At 43.8% G+C, this 15,537-nt stretch overlaps 2 protein-coding genes and 2 non-coding genes across 5 annotated transcripts; 1 reads left to right on the plus strand and 3 right to left on the minus strand.

Moving 5' to 3' along the window:
- Positions 1–994: 994 nt before the first annotated feature.
- Positions 995–10,336, minus strand: LOC137906107 (plexin domain-containing protein 1-like). The gene is made up of 14 exons (XM_068750405.1): positions 10,258–10,336; positions 4,834–5,000; positions 4,447–4,590; positions 2,969–3,038; positions 2,738–2,860; positions 2,537–2,655; positions 2,348–2,447; positions 2,166–2,261; positions 2,004–2,085; positions 1,872–1,932; positions 1,670–1,790; positions 1,527–1,562; positions 1,296–1,453; positions 995–1,108 (listed from the first exon to the last, which is right to left on the minus strand). Exons 1-14 carry the CDS (start codon positions 10,334–10,336, stop codon positions 995–997), a joined length of 1,470 nt encoding a protein of 489 aa, XP_068606506.1.
- On the minus strand, positions 3,277–3,348 carry trnac-gca (transfer RNA cysteine (anticodon GCA)). Its single transcript has one exon. It is a non-coding gene; the product is annotated as a tRNA-Cys (tRNA).
- A 1,671-nt stretch (positions 10,337–12,007) lies between the features above and the next one.
- trnac-gca (transfer RNA cysteine (anticodon GCA)) lies at positions 12,008–12,079 on the plus strand. Its single transcript has one exon. It is a non-coding gene; the product is annotated as a tRNA-Cys (tRNA).
- Positions 12,080–12,441: 362 nt separating this feature from the next.
- On the minus strand, positions 12,442–15,138 carry arl5c (ADP-ribosylation factor-like 5C). Of its 2 annotated transcripts, none has more exons than XM_068750431.1 (6): positions 15,045–15,138; positions 14,577–14,637; positions 14,347–14,494; positions 13,947–14,030; positions 13,283–13,425; positions 12,442–13,160 (listed from the first exon to the last, which is right to left on the minus strand). In XM_068750431.1, the coding sequence occupies exons 1-6, from the start codon at positions 15,088–15,090 to the stop codon at positions 13,112–13,114; spliced, it is 531 nt and encodes a 176-aa protein (XP_068606532.1). In that variant the 5' UTR covers positions 15,091–15,138; the 3' UTR covers positions 12,442–13,111. The 2 variants fall into 2 exon arrangements, with proteins under 2 accessions (XP_068606532.1, XP_068606531.1); XM_068750430.1 differs by having other exon boundaries at positions 13,283–13,434.
- Between the last annotated feature and the right edge of the window lie 399 nt (positions 15,139–15,537).

Here is a 15,537-nt window from a genome sequence, read left to right on the forward strand (position 1 = left end):
GTCAGTCCTCTCTTACCAGACACGGAAAGCGCGCTCCCGCTGCCTCCCTTGACTGCGCGTGTCCGGGCAGGAAGCGAAGAGACAGTGTGGGAGGATTTATTTTTTTATTTTTTTTAATTAACTTGGAATTGATATTCGATTAATGATAATTCTTGATTAACTAAACTATGCATTGTACATATACATTTTAAATATTGTCTCAAGTGCGCGTGTATTGCGTGGAAATGAGTTACAGTTTGTAGAACTGTAAAGACATTAGGTCGACTGTCTGGATGCGCGGCTCTCTCTTTTACACTCATGTGGCCATCTTTATTGTTGCGTGCTTTTTTTGGGGGGGGGGGGGGGTTACTAAGCCAGTGATCTCAAATCACATTTTTATGCATCTGCCACGTTCACGGCGCGTCGGACAACGTGGACATTCTGTTAAAATGTGTCGAGGGTGACACCTGCTGACAGTAGAGCAGCACTGCCTGTATTCCCATGCGCCTACTCACCAACATTTTGTGTAGTTTCACTGTGTTTGTGCTCCGCATTACATTATAATGGTACCAAACACAATCTTTAAAAGCAGAAAATGCCAAACAAACGGTGGATTTTTTTTTGTATCTTCGCCATTGGCAGACGCAGGAACTGAAAATAAAGCACACACAAAATTTCGGTTATTTAATGTACAACGGCATATAGTTCATGTATTTTCCTATTGTTGCCAACTGCAATTCACATTTCACTGCTGTCAAATTATATAAAAGGGATGATTTATTCCAGTGGGGATATAAAATTTGAATGAAATCATTTGATATCACACACTTAGCTGCTACAACCATTTCTATCTCTCTTTTTTTTTTTGAATCAGACACATGAACAGCTTCAAACAATCCAACTGAATATTGAAGTTAAACTGGATGTAAAATCAAAGTTTTTTTGAGAAATATAACGTCAATGTTTTTATAAAACAGTTTAATGCAAGCATCTTGTTGTTGTTGTTGTTGTTTTTTCAGCATGGCCCAGTTTCAATAGTGCTTTCTTTTTCATGGCCCTCTCCTTCCACTTCTGTGTAACCGGTTTGTTGCTTCTGAAATTTCCAGGAAGGCCAGCAGGCCTTGCGTCGCTAAGAAAAGCAAGCACAGAAAGTTTTGATTGATGTGGACTTTTTTTTTTTTTCGTTAAAGCATAAATATATGATTTATGGGGACAATTAATGAAAGCACAAATAATAATAACAATAATAATCGGTATTTATAATTAAAGGAACCTTGCTCTTGTCAGGGCAGGTGAAGGACATGCTCATCACTCACCTGGATGAGGTAAAGCGGTGATGCAGGGCTCGGATGGTAGTTGATGTAAAGAGCTACAAGAACCAGAGCCAAAAGAAGCACCAGAGCAGCCGCTACACCGGCTATCACTCCTGTGTTAGCCAAGCCATCCCTTCCAGTTGAAGTATCCGTTGTCGCATCTGTAATTTAAGAATATTTTTTAGTCCGCAGAGAAAAACCTAACGCTAATGGCTCTTAAAATAATTTACTTACCATTGTCGGTTTTTAATATATGATGCTTGGTCTCCTCTGAAGGAAGAAAGCCTCTTAAAATCTATTTTACTGAGTGGTAAAACGTGTCATTATTGTGAAATGCTGCACTCGCAATGCCGCTATACTGCCAAAGGAAGCCTCACCGTTGCTTTCACAGCTTCTTTGTCGAGGAGTGAAAAATGTCGCGCCCTCGATCGGCGGCGTGATTGAAGAACTGGTGGAGCTGTCATTCCTGAAGTAATCCTCACAGGTGGCGTTTTTGCTCTGCCCATATACAATGTAAAAGATGCATGACGATGGAAAACTGCAGTTAAGCACATATTACTCTCTAATGTCCAGCCGTACCTCCTCTGGGCAGCCATAGTCGAGCCACTCCTGTCTGTGTCTATCCATGCCATCTGAACACCTACGGCAAACACAACAGGCGCTCACCAGACTTCACTATCGATCGTCGGGTTGCTTTGGGATCTCACTCACCTCTGGAGGACATTGCACCAGCTGCAGCCAGAGGTTCGGTTGAACGAGACGCAGAGCTCACAGCTGTCGTGCAGCAGGCAGGCTGGACAGAGACACATGGACAAGTTGGAACAGTTGGAAATGAGACTTTAATGTCAATGACGAGGAATGGCGCTCGCTCACTAGGCAGTGGAGTAAACTGAACGGCAGAGTAGCCGCTGATCTTCGTGGTGTCTATCTCCACCCGGTGGTACTCGTAAATGGTCTGCCGTTGGGCGTCTGTGTTAGAGAAAGCACAGGGGTAAGTATTTCTTTTTTGTGTGCAAGATTTCCGTAGGGGTGCAGGAACAAATACAACTGCTGACCTGGAGACTGGAGAGAAGGAGAGATGACCATGAAGGCATCAGACAGACCAACCTTCACTGGATGCTCAGCAGAGCCAATCTCATCTAACGACAGAGGTATCTGTAAAAAAAATAAAATAACGGGAAACGTTTCGTTCGTGCAGTGATAAAGAGGGAGAGAACTGGTGCACGGAACGGAGGGTGTCCCACGTCTCGGAAGCTGAAGGTGATGGCTCCTGTTTTGTAGAGGGCGGCCTGAAATGTGAACGCTCCTTCCGCTTCTTTCCCCGACAGCCTGACCTGCTCCCACTGGACCACGAACAGCTCCCCTGAGGAGAGCAAGAGTCAAAGAGGAGTCGCACCGAGTCATTCTGAGAAACGGGAACACGCTCAAATAGAGAAAGGAGGTACCGTTATCCAGGTATTGCACTGTGGAATCTTGGGAGTAGCTGGGGTCAAAATTCGCCATTAGCGGGGCAATGTACTGAGTCGTGGTCAACATACGGTGAGTGATGTCCCCCGTGAAAATGAAGCCTAAAGAAAGACGAGACAGAAACGCGCATGAGACTCGAGCGAGCATCTTCTCTTCTGAAGGTGTACAGGCGAGGGCGTTAGAGCATCTGGCGTCAAATTAAAACCAACCTCCTGTTGCTATGGTCACCTGCCTCAGGTAGTGTCCATAAAAAGGAAACTCGAATGACAGGGCGACCCGCTGCAAAGAGAGCAGAAACGGGTATTAAAACTCTTGATGTGAGGAAAGGGAAGCCTGCAAAATACTTAAATGTCCATTTCTGTCGTAGAAATATTGTTTTTACCGTTTTAAACTGTAAAACTTAACATTTTCTGTGAAGTCCAGATATGTTTTTTAATTTTATTTTGCATTCTAATCACAGCGAGCCATGTCTCAGGAATGATCTGTTTTTAATAAATAGACATTTTCTCCATAATTTAGGGGGCACTCGGATTTGAACCGGGGACCTCTTGATCTGCAGTCAAATGCTCTACCACTGAGCTATACCCCCACAAGTCTTGCAGGCCGTCCATGATACCAAATCATTGACACAAATACATGTTTCCTGGGTTCCGCCTGGGGTTTTACAATCGGCCTGTCTGTGACAAACACTTTCCCAGCATGCAGTCTGATGTAACTCTTCTGCAATGAGGCTCTTGGCAGTGTGAGAGCAGTCCATCGAGGCTTACGGGTGTGAACTTTCTCAAAAACAGAGAGTCTGCCAAATAGCTGAGATCCACAGCCCCGTGATTAATTCTCAAAATCCACTTTATCAGGCATAAGATCACGAGAGGGCAGAAGGGGAACGCTGGCCGTGGTGAAATCAGCGACGAAAATGATTACCCCGGAGAGCAATTTGAGCTGCTTCATAATAAGGCACTATACACCTGCGTTTTGAATTTCCAAACCTGTGGAATCATTAATCTTAGCACAGCTATTTACATTATGAGGTAATAACTGCTGTTTCAGCTGCTCCTTCTCCCACTATGCTGGCTGAATTGGCGTCTGTGACAGAGAAGTACTGAAGCTGCAAGTATGAGGTTCAAGCGTTGGACAATACAGGTCAAGAAAAGGGAGGTGTTTGCCGTATGTTTGATGTGTGTTCAACTTGCAGGGAAAGTCCTCCTATGTGCATAATAATAATAATAATAATATAAACTCAAGTTCAATTCAACTTTATCTATATAGCGCCAGATCACAACAGGAAGTTATCTCAAGGCACTTTCCAGGATTTGCAGGGAAATACCTGCAGGAAAAGACAGAACCCAACAAGCACTTTGGCAATGGAGGCAAGGAAAAACTTCCCTTTAACAGGCAGAAAGCTTGGACAGAACCGAAGGCTCATGCTGGGCGGCCATCTGTCTGACCGGCTGGGTTGAGAGAGAGAGAGAGAGAGAATGACAGGAAGGAGGAGAGTCAACAAGGAGATGGACAGGGAAGTGATGGAGAGACGGAGAGCAGGAGCAGACAAAAACAAAATGTATCAAACTATAAATGCTAATGCTAATGCTAGCGATATGGGCATCAGTGTTGAGGTTCTGCAGCACCACGGCCTGAAGGACCGAATGCACGCTTTCCATACAAGCACCATTTCTTTTTTGAAACTCACCACAGCCTGCTTGTATGAATTTGACAGGATGCCATGGACTCTAACTTGACCGTGCCGGACGTCATTCATGTCTACCCATAGTTCCTGCGTTGCCTGGTCAGCTGGGCCAAAGCTACGCCACGTATAATACTTGCCAGAGTCCTCCTTCCAGACAGGGACACAAGACGAGCACACGGAAATATGAGCATGCGTTCAGAGACTGCGTCATAAAGGCATCAAAGGCCTCACTCTTTGCTTGTTTAAATCACAGGCTGTCATTTACTTCCCCGGGAGAAGTGGCGAGGGAAGAGAGGGGAGTGTTGAACTCCAACTCAAACAAGGAGAACATCATAATAAACGCCACATGACATTACCATCGCGAGAGAAACACCGCGGCGCAGAACTCACCACCACACGTGTCACGTTGTCTGGCAGGGTGTCGATGGTCAGTCCTCCACCCAAGACCGCCCGGCTCATCCTGGCCTGTCCCGAGGACGACCTCTGAGCTGTGTGAGGAGGACCATCGCCTCCATTTGACCCTCCATGCTGCTGTGAGCTCACGCTGTACCAGTTATCTAAAAAAAAAAAAAAAGAGCTGTCAAACCCTACAAACAATATGAACCATATTTGACACACGAAGCAGGGTAGGGAGGCTTTGTTTTAGAGTTGTGGGCGTTGTAATTGATACCTTGTATGCCACATATTTGTGTCGATGATGAGAGTTTATTTTACCGTGGCACCGCCGCTGTGATTTTCTACTCTGTGGGACATGAATTTCCACAGCAGGCTACATTTATTTGGTTCTAATTCTGTGTATCTTGGCCTGCAGCGAAAACACAAGTCTGTGCTGTCGCTGTGCATTTTGAGTTGTACAAGAAAACTGACTTAGATGAGCAGCCAAAGTGTTCACAAGCACAAGATACGCACCTTATATGGTGTTGGGATAGTAAAATACATTTATTTTATTAAATGTCAAATCAGATTTGTCCTTGTTGTTTTCCTGAGAAACTAAGTGTGCTAATCTTGGCAATGTTTTTTTCTTATTTTTTTAAACAAACTGCCTGCGTTATCTTAAATAAAATGCAATGATCAAAGAATACAAAACTTTAATTTCAGAAGAATTCAAGTTTGTGCTGCTTCCAGGAAAAATCTGCCCCATTCTGTGATTCAAACGCAGATTGCATCTGAATACAGCAGCAAGCTCTCAGACTTGAAAAGTGCAATTATTTTTCCTTTATTTCGATGAGACAATTGAATAAAAAAAAGGTTTATATGCTCATAAAAGCTGTTGGGATTTAAAAAAGTGAATCAAAGTCATAAAGGCTGTTTGGCGAGAACCATTTATTGTTTGTACAAGAAAAAAAAAAACTTGAGTAAAGCGGGGTGACCTTATTTTGGAGATCGTCCAGATACTGAACAACAGTTCAGTTAAAACACGACCCAGATGTCTGTTATTTCCAGGTTGTCAAAATAACACTTCATGGATTTGGAACGGGATTTTGCCAGACACAATAATAATGTCAGGGATTGATTTGTTCATCCAGGGAATGCATATTACGGTAATTGGTTTGTGACTGCGGCTCTATTAAGTCCAGTACGGAAAACACGGCGGTGACGTCACGCGAGGCCTATAAATACTCCTCGCCTGCGCGCCGGTCTCCGCGGTGTGTGAGTGCGCTCTAACCCTATCTTCGGGGCCCGGTTCCTGTACTTAAGCGTTCGCTGTTTTCTTCCTGGCTTTCAGGGGAACGACAGGAGTCGGCGCGGTAGATATTTAAACAAAAACAAAACAAAAAGCCAGGCAAATCACACCGTCATGTTCAGCTTTCCCGAGCTTGGAGCACCGCTAATTTCCTGCCGTGGTTTAGCTTGGCTTTCCGCGAAGAGTTCGTCTCTGCTGCTGCGGTGGTTCCATGCCGGGGACGATTAGCTGTTGAGCAGAGTAAAACTGAGCGGGGCGACGCTTTCGGAGCTCCGAGTGATCCGGTTAGGTCGTCCAAGCTCAAACAAACCCTACCTGCGCCTTGAAGCGTTCTTTTATCTTCGCCGTGGGCTCCAAGCTAGGCCGAAAATCATGCTAACATCGCCTGCAGCGAAAAGGCCGTGCTTGTTTTTAAACGTGAGCGACGTGAATGTAAATCCTGGAGAGAATTCACTGAGGTAGTTTTAATTTTTCACTCATCGGTCGGTGCAATAACAATAAAAACAGGGAAGTTCTAAACCCTCTTAGAAGTGTGCGGTTCAAACGTATAAAAACGTTTGATGTGCAAAAACAGAACATTCAGCCCCAACCTACTTTCTGTGTTACAAGTAATAAAATTAAATCACATCTCTCTCACAACGTGGGTGGGCCCATGTCTTCTCACTCATTGATATTTTAATGTTGACATTAAAAATCTATTTGAATCCATGGGTGTACTTTGTGTGTGTGTGGGGGGGGGGGGGGGGGGAAACCTTAATGAAACCAAGGGAGTGTGTTTAGCTCGCCAGGGCATGAGGAAGCGAACTCCTAATGCAGGGCGTCTGTTGCTTTGGTGTCGTGTCAGGACATGCAAAAATCTGAATGCGTTCAAAGCTAATGAGAAAACACGGAGATCAATCGTTCCAGCAGAATGCTGTTAAAGCAGGCGGCGTCATGTCAAAGAAAAAGGGGGGACAATCAACAGGAAAAGACATTTAAGGATATTAAACCTGACATGTTGACTTTCTGACCAGGTTGCCATGGTTGCGTCCACATCCTGTGCGAGTTCAGAGTGATTCAAGCTTCACTCCTCATTCAGACGTAATTGCACTGACGTCACCCACCGCCAGTAAAACACGCAGCGTGCCGTCAACAAGTTTCTGAGGTGACAATCCAAAAAGTCCTGACCTCACAGGCCCGTTTATTGCGTCTGTTCACGAGTGCGTCTCTCCGCCCCTCCATTAAATCAGGTGGCGCTTAAACGAACGTGCAGCTTATGGAATAATACGCTCGTTTGCGTTCATGTTCAACGGCGGATCCACCCTGTTTCATATACATGTGTGTGGAATAAGACGAAGCGTGGTGCGAGCACAGTTGCTGAGGTCTGCAGATAAGCATGTTCTGGTTTACAGATGCTGGGAGGGGTGCAGAGTCAGAATGTAGAAATGAATGGCTCGTAATATCAGATCACCGGCGGAGAGGGAAAGCAAGTCAGATGGGAGTCGTTTCGTCTGAGATGTTCAGGAGGAACGATCACCGGATCGCGTAAAGAGTTCTGCTCCTTCTCTGCAAGAATTCATGCAGAATACCCTAAAAAAGAAGTACCAATTTGGAAATAAATTCTGTTTAAAGAGTGAAAAAAAGCATCAGCAAATCGAGAGAAAGGCTGGTTTCTTGTTTTGCATTTCTGGAATACGAACTGATACCAGAGGTTGTATAAAATAAAATAAAGTAAGAAAAGATAGAAGCATGATCTATGAAGAATCCTCAGAGAAAGATAACTTGATGGATGTTGACGGTGTTTTGACATTTAAGTTGAAGCTTTTCATGCAAAAAAAAATAAAGAATGCTTATCTTATGGCTAACAGCTGCACAGATTGTAAATTCTTGTGTATATGATTAAATTTTAACTGCCAAGAAATCCAGTAGAATACTTCAGTGGTGAATCAGTGTCAAGACGGGCCTTGATTTGTTTAGCATGTGTTCTCGTCCTGTCGGGAAGCAACAGGGGGGGGGGCTGTCTTGCCTAAGAATAGATAAGACTTTCACGTTTCATTTTGCGCCCAGGCCTTTACGGCACCAGCGTAGAAGCGGCACCCGGTGATGTCAAACAGGAACCACTTTTAAAAATATAAATAAACATGCAGCATTAAAGGGCAGAGGTTCTGGACCGAATCCTGACCTTTGCTCTCTCTCTCTCTCTCTCTCTCATGATCGGCCCGACCGCGACGTCTAGATGCCTTTTTCTGTGAGCGGTCAGCTGGGATTCGCAGCGAGTACACGCCCTTCCTGAACTGGGGGCTGGAGGAGTTGGCCCGGGCTCCTCAACATCACCCACAATAAACACACGTAATTCCTTTCGAGTCGTGCGGTTCAGCCTCAGATGGTGCAACTCTTTGGTTCCCTTCCACTGGAAGGTTTTCCCTCTAGACAATCAAGCCACGTTGGTCTTGGAGATTGAAAAAATAAAAATAAATAAAATATTTGTGTCTGAGAAAAGACATGAGCTGATAAGGTGGTTAATCTGCTGTGCTTTGGCCGGTAAATGAGACGAGAGTGCTCAACACATTACCATGGCAACGATGCTTGGATAGAAACACACTTAAATAAATCAAACATTATAGAAAAGCAGCTAATTTAATTTATAACACCCCGAGGAGGCTGCAACCGACTTACATTTCACGATAACACTTAGGCCTTTCCAATATCGTTCATGTTTATGAAGAGAACCTGAGCGCACTGACGATCTCTTCTGGTCTGATTCAATGAAATCTCATCATGGGAGACGTGAATGTTATGTGTTTGTTTTTACTTTTCATTCTCTGATAAGGGAACCGACTGAAGCGGGGAAAGATCCAGAACCATTACCAACACAAGCACTGTTCAGAACTACGACACAAGCCAAATACAAGTATCTCAGCTGTTAGTTCTGCACATTTCATTTTTTCCTAAAACACAAGTGAGCTTTGCTTTCGCCAGGCGAACGTCACGTGACTTTTATATAAAGTAAATAAATAGAAGTGAATCAGGAATCAGCAGGCGATAACATCCCATCTGTGATCCAGTGCCACAAATCATTTGTTCACCTTGCCTACACACTTTTCCCATCTAAGCTTTTGTCTCCAGATCGGATTCAGGCCGTTTGTTAAGCAAACTTCTCTGCAGTATCGAGAGAAAACAAGAGGAGCCTGAGGTCACGTCTGCCTGGGTGCACGATTCGTTTCAGGTGTGGACGAGTCTCTTGGGATGAAAGTCATTTTTCAAAAATCTGAGCAGTATATAATGATCTCTGACAGGGCATATAAAAGCACGTCAGGCGCAGTAAAGGAAGATACGCTGGTTTATCAGAATAAGATCAAAGATAAGATAAAATAGAACTTTATTAATCCTGAAGGAAATTCTGATTCCAGGTTGCTCCAAAGAATTAAAGAAAAAAATATATATAAACATAAAATATATAAATACAATCAACAAATATATGCCTCCTAAAAACAGCAGGGATATTAAGCGATTTTTGATTGAATATCAGTAATAAGTAATAATTTGTATTTTTAATTATAGGGGTGGAGTTTGTGATTATAGTCAGGCTAATTAGAAATAAATCAAAAATAAATGTCCAAAACATGCCTCCTACATATAATATTTTAAAAAGAACTACAAAGCTCATCACAACCCTCCTGCAATTTAAGCGAGAAGCAGGAGGAAAAGCAAAAGCCTCCGTCTAAGTTTAAACCTGAGAGAACCGTTTGTGGGTTGTTGCTTAGATGCAGCCGCATGCTTGTGGAATCGGGTGTTTTTTTTATTGCGCTCTTTATGGTTAACAGGCTCAGTTACTTTTGTGCATAAACTGAAAATGGCAAGGCATTGCCCGTCTGCCGCTCCACCAAGAGGTTGCAGCGGATCAAAACAGCAGCATTGAGATAAAGGAGAAACGAAGGGTTCATTTCACAACTGAAGAGATGGACAGAGCATGAAAACCCTTTACACAGTTAAAAACATTGAATTACCACTGAAGCAATAAATCAAACTGGTGAAACTACAAGTCAGACTTTCCACTCCTGTGAGCATGAATCTGTGTCACATTTAAGACCAGACGGGAAGGACGGGAGAAAAGATGAAATAATGACAAAGGGAGAAAACACAGCGCTCACCTGCATGCTGGCGAACCCGATCTGCTGCCAGCTCGGGCTGGGAGAGGCAGAGGAGCAGCATCACCAAACCCAAACGCATGCTGAGCCTCAAAAAGACAAAGTACAAGGGGGAAAAGGCTCTCGGCTCGTCTCTTCTCCTCACAAACACCGTTCACTCTGCATCCCACTTCCACGAGTCACTCTTTTACTCTCTCTGAATCTCTGTGTGCACACACACACACACACACCACCCTTTCTCTCCTCCTCAGTTCTGTCTGTCCGTCGCCATGGCAATCGCCAAAGACACAAGGATCAGCTGGGTGAGACTTCTGCACACTTTAAAAGGCCGGACATCCAGACAAAACGCAGACATGGTGAAAACGCCAGGTCTAAAGTCAGCGCTAATTATGGTAATGCTCATTCCATGTTTGTTTAGGACTCTTTGAAACATGTGTGCCCCCCCCCCCATGTAACAGAAGCTCATGAAGTAGCACATAAAGCACAGCAGAACATGCTAAAAGCACATAAACGCAAGGGTTGGAATGATGATGATCAATTTCGCATCTATTCATTTATATCTCCAAATTAAAAGACAAATAATTCGGAGAAAATAACGAGCTTCAGTGTCAGATGTTTGTATTCAATTAAAGAGAAAATGACAAAAGCGTGAATCCATACCTAAAAGAGGAATGTTTGCGATAGCACGCGGCACATTATCTCATGCTCTTGGAGAGACTGCATGAATTGATGTGATGGTCCAAATGCCAGAAAAGATTTCAGTGAAAACATCCAGAAGTGAGATCCCCTCAGCTGGAACCCGTTAACCAGATAAGCATTGCAGAGAGGAAGAGGAGGGGTCCATCTATCATAGCGTGCTGGCTTATGGTATATCTATATCTCATACCTCACATGCATTATGCTTTCACAACTTATATATTGTAGTACTATTGTACATACTATTATAGTATGTACGCATATTTGGATTGCTCTCAAGATTTATTGGGATCTAAGTTAGACCAAGACCCATCTTCAGATTTATTTTCAACAAGATACATCCAGCAGTTTTTCTGTAATCCTAACTAACAGGCAAAAACATAACCTCCTCGGCGGAGGGAACAATAATACCTGGTTTCACACTCTATTTTATTTCATGAGCTTATATAATTTCTTAAATAAAATCCGAACCAAAGTTCCACTCTGTTAATTTTAAATAACCATGACTAGTAAGTAGAGATTCTGTATTTATGCATTGTTTAAATAAGTCGGCTTCTTTTTTGACCGCATATTGTACCCATGAGATCAGAGGTTCCTTCAAGCTTCAAGGAAACAGCCATTTTAATCCGTACCACAATGTTGCTAAATAAATACGCACTTTTAACCAAAGCTATAATATTCCAGTAAACACACCCCGGTCTGTTTCTGTGCTCGAATGCAGCCGAACCAAGCCGACGTGGTTGTCACACATCAAACTGCGTCGGAACAACACAGGTTTCCAGCGTTCTACGGCGAAAGGAAATGACGTCATCTTACCAAATGGGGGAGACATTTCGCCGTCGTACATACATTGTTTGTAAGCTAACAGCGACTGCACCGATTTAGCACATACTCGCTAATAAATTCCTGTTGTGTTCAATATGACGTCACGCCGCACGATAGTTAAATCCGACAAAAAGTCGTTATACTGTGGTAAGAACAATGGTCAACAATAAAGTCATTCGCATATTGTTTTTGTAGTTTTGATTACTGCTGTACGGAACGGCTTCCACCGGAAGGGGGTATAGCTCAGTGGTAGAGCATTTGACTGCAGATCAAGAGGTCCCCGGTTCAAATCCGGATGCCCCCTGTTTGGCTTTTTCTCAACGACGTCTATTATTAATGAAAAATAATTTGGATTTTATAAACGCAATGCAAAGTTTTGTTGCTGCTGCCATAAACCCCCTTAAGAAAAACTTCCTCAGATCCACCAAATAGTACACACAAACAAGCACATTAATGGTAAATTGCAGAATGCAATCAATAGTGCTGTGTTTTTTAAATCCTTTGTGTACACGGAATAAGAAAACTGCAGTATTTATAGTTTTACGTTGGGACAATGCTCTTATTACAGGTTGCTTTAACCTCTTCACGAGAACACTGCGTTATCATTTATCGAAGCAAATGATTGGAGCCACAGGATGGACGACACACAGAGCACATATTTGAATTAATATTTATTTTAAAAAACATTCCACAATATATTTACAATAAAATGACTCACAGGACTCCATAGCAGCTAGCTCCTTGTCATTCAGCTATAATATACAGTTGAAGAGCTTTGTTTTTCTAAATAAATTACTTTCGGTCTAACAAGTGTCCTGTTCAGTGGCATAAAATACACTTTTATAAATCAGGTGCATCCCAAAATGATGCCGAAGGAGCTACAGTGTAAATAAATCTTATGTAGAGGCGTAACACAACGTCACCGCTGATCATTTAAAAGCTACTCTGGAACTGGTGAGGTGCACAAATGTTTAAGGTAAAAGATGAATGAAACTAATCAGGGACAATAAAAAAACCCCACACAAACTCATAATAAATAAAATCAGGATTGTCTCGCACAAAGAGAAATGACTGAGAGGATACGGTGGGAAATAACACCCTTGTTTTTGTGGGCTGTTATCGTCCGGGAAACACGATCAGCACTCGTCATTCGTCGTCGACGCTGACGTGGATGAGCGACTTGGGTGGTGCCCCCCCCCCCCCCCCCCCGCAGGCCCTCGCACGGCTAGGTGAGTCACACTGCAGGTGTGGCGAGGCGGGCCCCGTGAACGCTGCTACGCTCACAGGACTTTGCCCCAAAACTCTCGCCAGGTCGGCTCAGCGCGAGGACCCCGATCTAATGTGCGACGACCTGTGACGTCATCCAGTCCAGACTGGCAGGCAAACTGGGAGGGGAAAGAAAGGCGAAAGCGCAGGTGGTTAATGCAGCCGCGTGACGCATGCAGGGCGACGACAGACAGGCCGACGACAGACAGGCCGAGAGAGCGCCGGTGCCGGCTCGACTCACCCTTCTCCCGTCAGGGCGCAGCAGGCTTGGACGTGCCACGAATGTGTTGTGATGGAGTCGAGCGTGAGGCACTGGGAGATTTCCGTCGCCGTCATCGAGCCCTTCACGTCCTGTTTGTTGGCCAAAACGAGGACGGCTGCTTTCTGCAAGTCCTGCGAGCAGAGGAGCGAATGCAACACCTGTTCATTTGACCCGAGACTGATGGCAGCCTCGTAAATGGAGTTGATCCCACACGATGAGACTCAGACGGCGGGCCTCGGCGCCGCCGCTCTGCAAAGCCGAGTCCCGTTACAGGAGACGACACTTCCCGAGTCCATTCATAGTCACCAAGCTGAAAGATCTCCTTTGAAAGCGCGTCAACTTCAGGAATGAAGAACAGAAACCTCAGTGGAATATTCGAACCACGTGACGGGCTGACTGGGGCAAAAGCCAACGCGTCCCCGTCACAGTGCGTCACGGGTTTATAACCCACGGCGCAATCGGGAACGGTAAAAACCAAGCGAGCGTCTGAGCGAGAGCTGCTGACGCCCGCACAACAAAGAGGGTTTCACATGCAGGCGGCTTTCAGACCAGACTAGTCCTGCTGTAATTTGATCTCGGGGGGGGGCATAATGGCTTTCTCTGTGTTTAACAAACATCTCGGAGAGCAAAAGTGGATTCGTACCTCGTGGGAAAGCATTTGATGCAGTTCTTCTTTGGTGAGCGTGAGGCGTTCACGGTCCGTGCTGTCCACAACCATGATGACAATCTGAAAGCACACAAGTCATCGCTTTTTTTTTTAAGCACACAATACAGCACACAATCATAAATGGTGATGCAACGGCAATCAGCAAGAGGGCGCAGGACGCGATCAATCTATGAAAAAATATCGCACTTTAAACCAGCTGTTTCAGAGAAGAGTGACTTCTGCATGGTTTTGTTACAAGAAAAGTTTTCACTTTCTTTGATGATGATTATGCGTATTTAAGGGGCATGATACCCCCAGATTTAAATATATTTTCATAAGAGGTTAGTTTGTCCTGTAGATTGTGGCTACAGGCCTGTGAATTGGATTTGGATGATACCTCTGTGTTGCAGTAGTACGAGAGCCAGCCGGCTCGGAGGCTCTCCTGTCCGCCGATATCCCAAACTAAGAAGTTTGTTTTCCGAACAGTGATCTCCTCCACGTTGCTGCCGATGGTGGGCGACGTGTGCACGGCCTCCTTCGTCAGACTGACGGCGTGGGATGAAGATAAATATTATAAAATATCATACCAAGAAGCATTTTTGAAAGCAGCGCTAGAAAGACACTCACAACTGATAGAGAATGGTCGTCTTTCCGGCGTTGTCCAAACCCACGACGATGACTTTGTGGTCTGTAAGTAAAAAAAATAAAGTTATCCAGTTGGAATATGTCTCAGTGCAACATCAGATAAGAGACTTTTACGTCCTAAGAAAAATACTTTATGTCTTATCGCATCAAAACATAACTATGAAACCGGTCCAGTGATGAACATCTCATTAACTGTACATAGAATGTATAATTATCAGAATAAACCTATATTTGTATGTAAATTGATAATAGAGAACATAATGTTTGATGCGGGAGATAATTAAGACTTTTTCTGACTGGCTAAATAAAATTGACTATTTAAATGTTATACATTGTAACAATAATGCCGCTGTAATTTCTCGGGATTAATTTCCAACAATCATAAAATCTGAAACATGATTAAATATTAGCTGACAGAATTCTGACACCGGAACGTTAAATGAAGTTTACCTCTGTCCCCGAACACAGCCAACATCTTGGTCAGGAGAAAGCCCATGTCCAAAAGACCACGTACGCGCTCACGTTTCGGAATCTGGAGATTCTGGACTCTTCACCTGGTTATGAGCGTCTGCGTCGACGTAGTGTTAGTGGGCGGAGCTTCTTACAAAGCAATCTGAGGTATTTTCCGGCCACAGAGAAGAAAGTACAGGTGCGTTCAAATCTATAGGAAATATCTGTACTACCAATGATAAGTAGTATAAATAAATTAGTACTTTTGTGTCTGTAAACACAATCATTTGAGGATTAGTCACAATGTTTTTGTCTGACAACCCCCAAATGCACCATGGCAGATTTGTAAAAAAAATAATTGTACTTTACTGATTGTTCTGATTCAAATTGAATTTTTCTAAAGACGTTGTCCAAAATGACCCATTAAACTCAAATTATCCCAGATTTGTCAATCTTTTAATTTAATATAAACACTAATACCTATGAGGTTTGA

This window comes from Brachionichthys hirsutus, chromosome 16, assembly GCF_040956055.1.
Source record: "Brachionichthys hirsutus isolate HB-005 chromosome 16, CSIRO-AGI_Bhir_v1, whole genome shotgun sequence".
NCBI lineage: Eukaryota > Metazoa > Chordata > Actinopteri > Lophiiformes > Brachionichthyidae > Brachionichthys > Brachionichthys hirsutus.

Coding starts and splice junctions, on each gene's coding strand:
- LOC137906107 (XM_068750405.1), bottom strand. CDS start 10,336: ATGCGTTTGGGTTTGGTGATGCTGCTCCTCTGCCTCTCCCAGCCCGAG. Junction 5,001..10,257: donor TCGGGTTCGCCAGCATGCAG/GTGAGCGCTGTG, acceptor TTTTTTTTTTAG/ATAACTGGTACAGCGTGAGC. Junction 1,109..1,295: donor CACCGCTTTACCTCATCCAG/GTGAGTGATGAG, acceptor TGCTTTTCTTAG/CGACGCAAGGCCTGCTGGCC.
- arl5c (XM_068750430.1), bottom strand. CDS start 15,090: ATGGGCTTTCTCCTGACCAAGATGTTGGCTGTGTTCGGGGACAGAG. Junction 14,495..14,576: donor ACGACCATTCTCTATCAGTT/GTGAGTGTCTTT, acceptor CCACGCCGTCAG/TCTGACGAAGGAGGCCGTGC. Junction 14,031..14,346: donor CGTACTACTGCAACACAGAG/GTATCATCCAAA, acceptor GTGTGCTTTCAG/ATTGTCATCATGGTTGTGGA.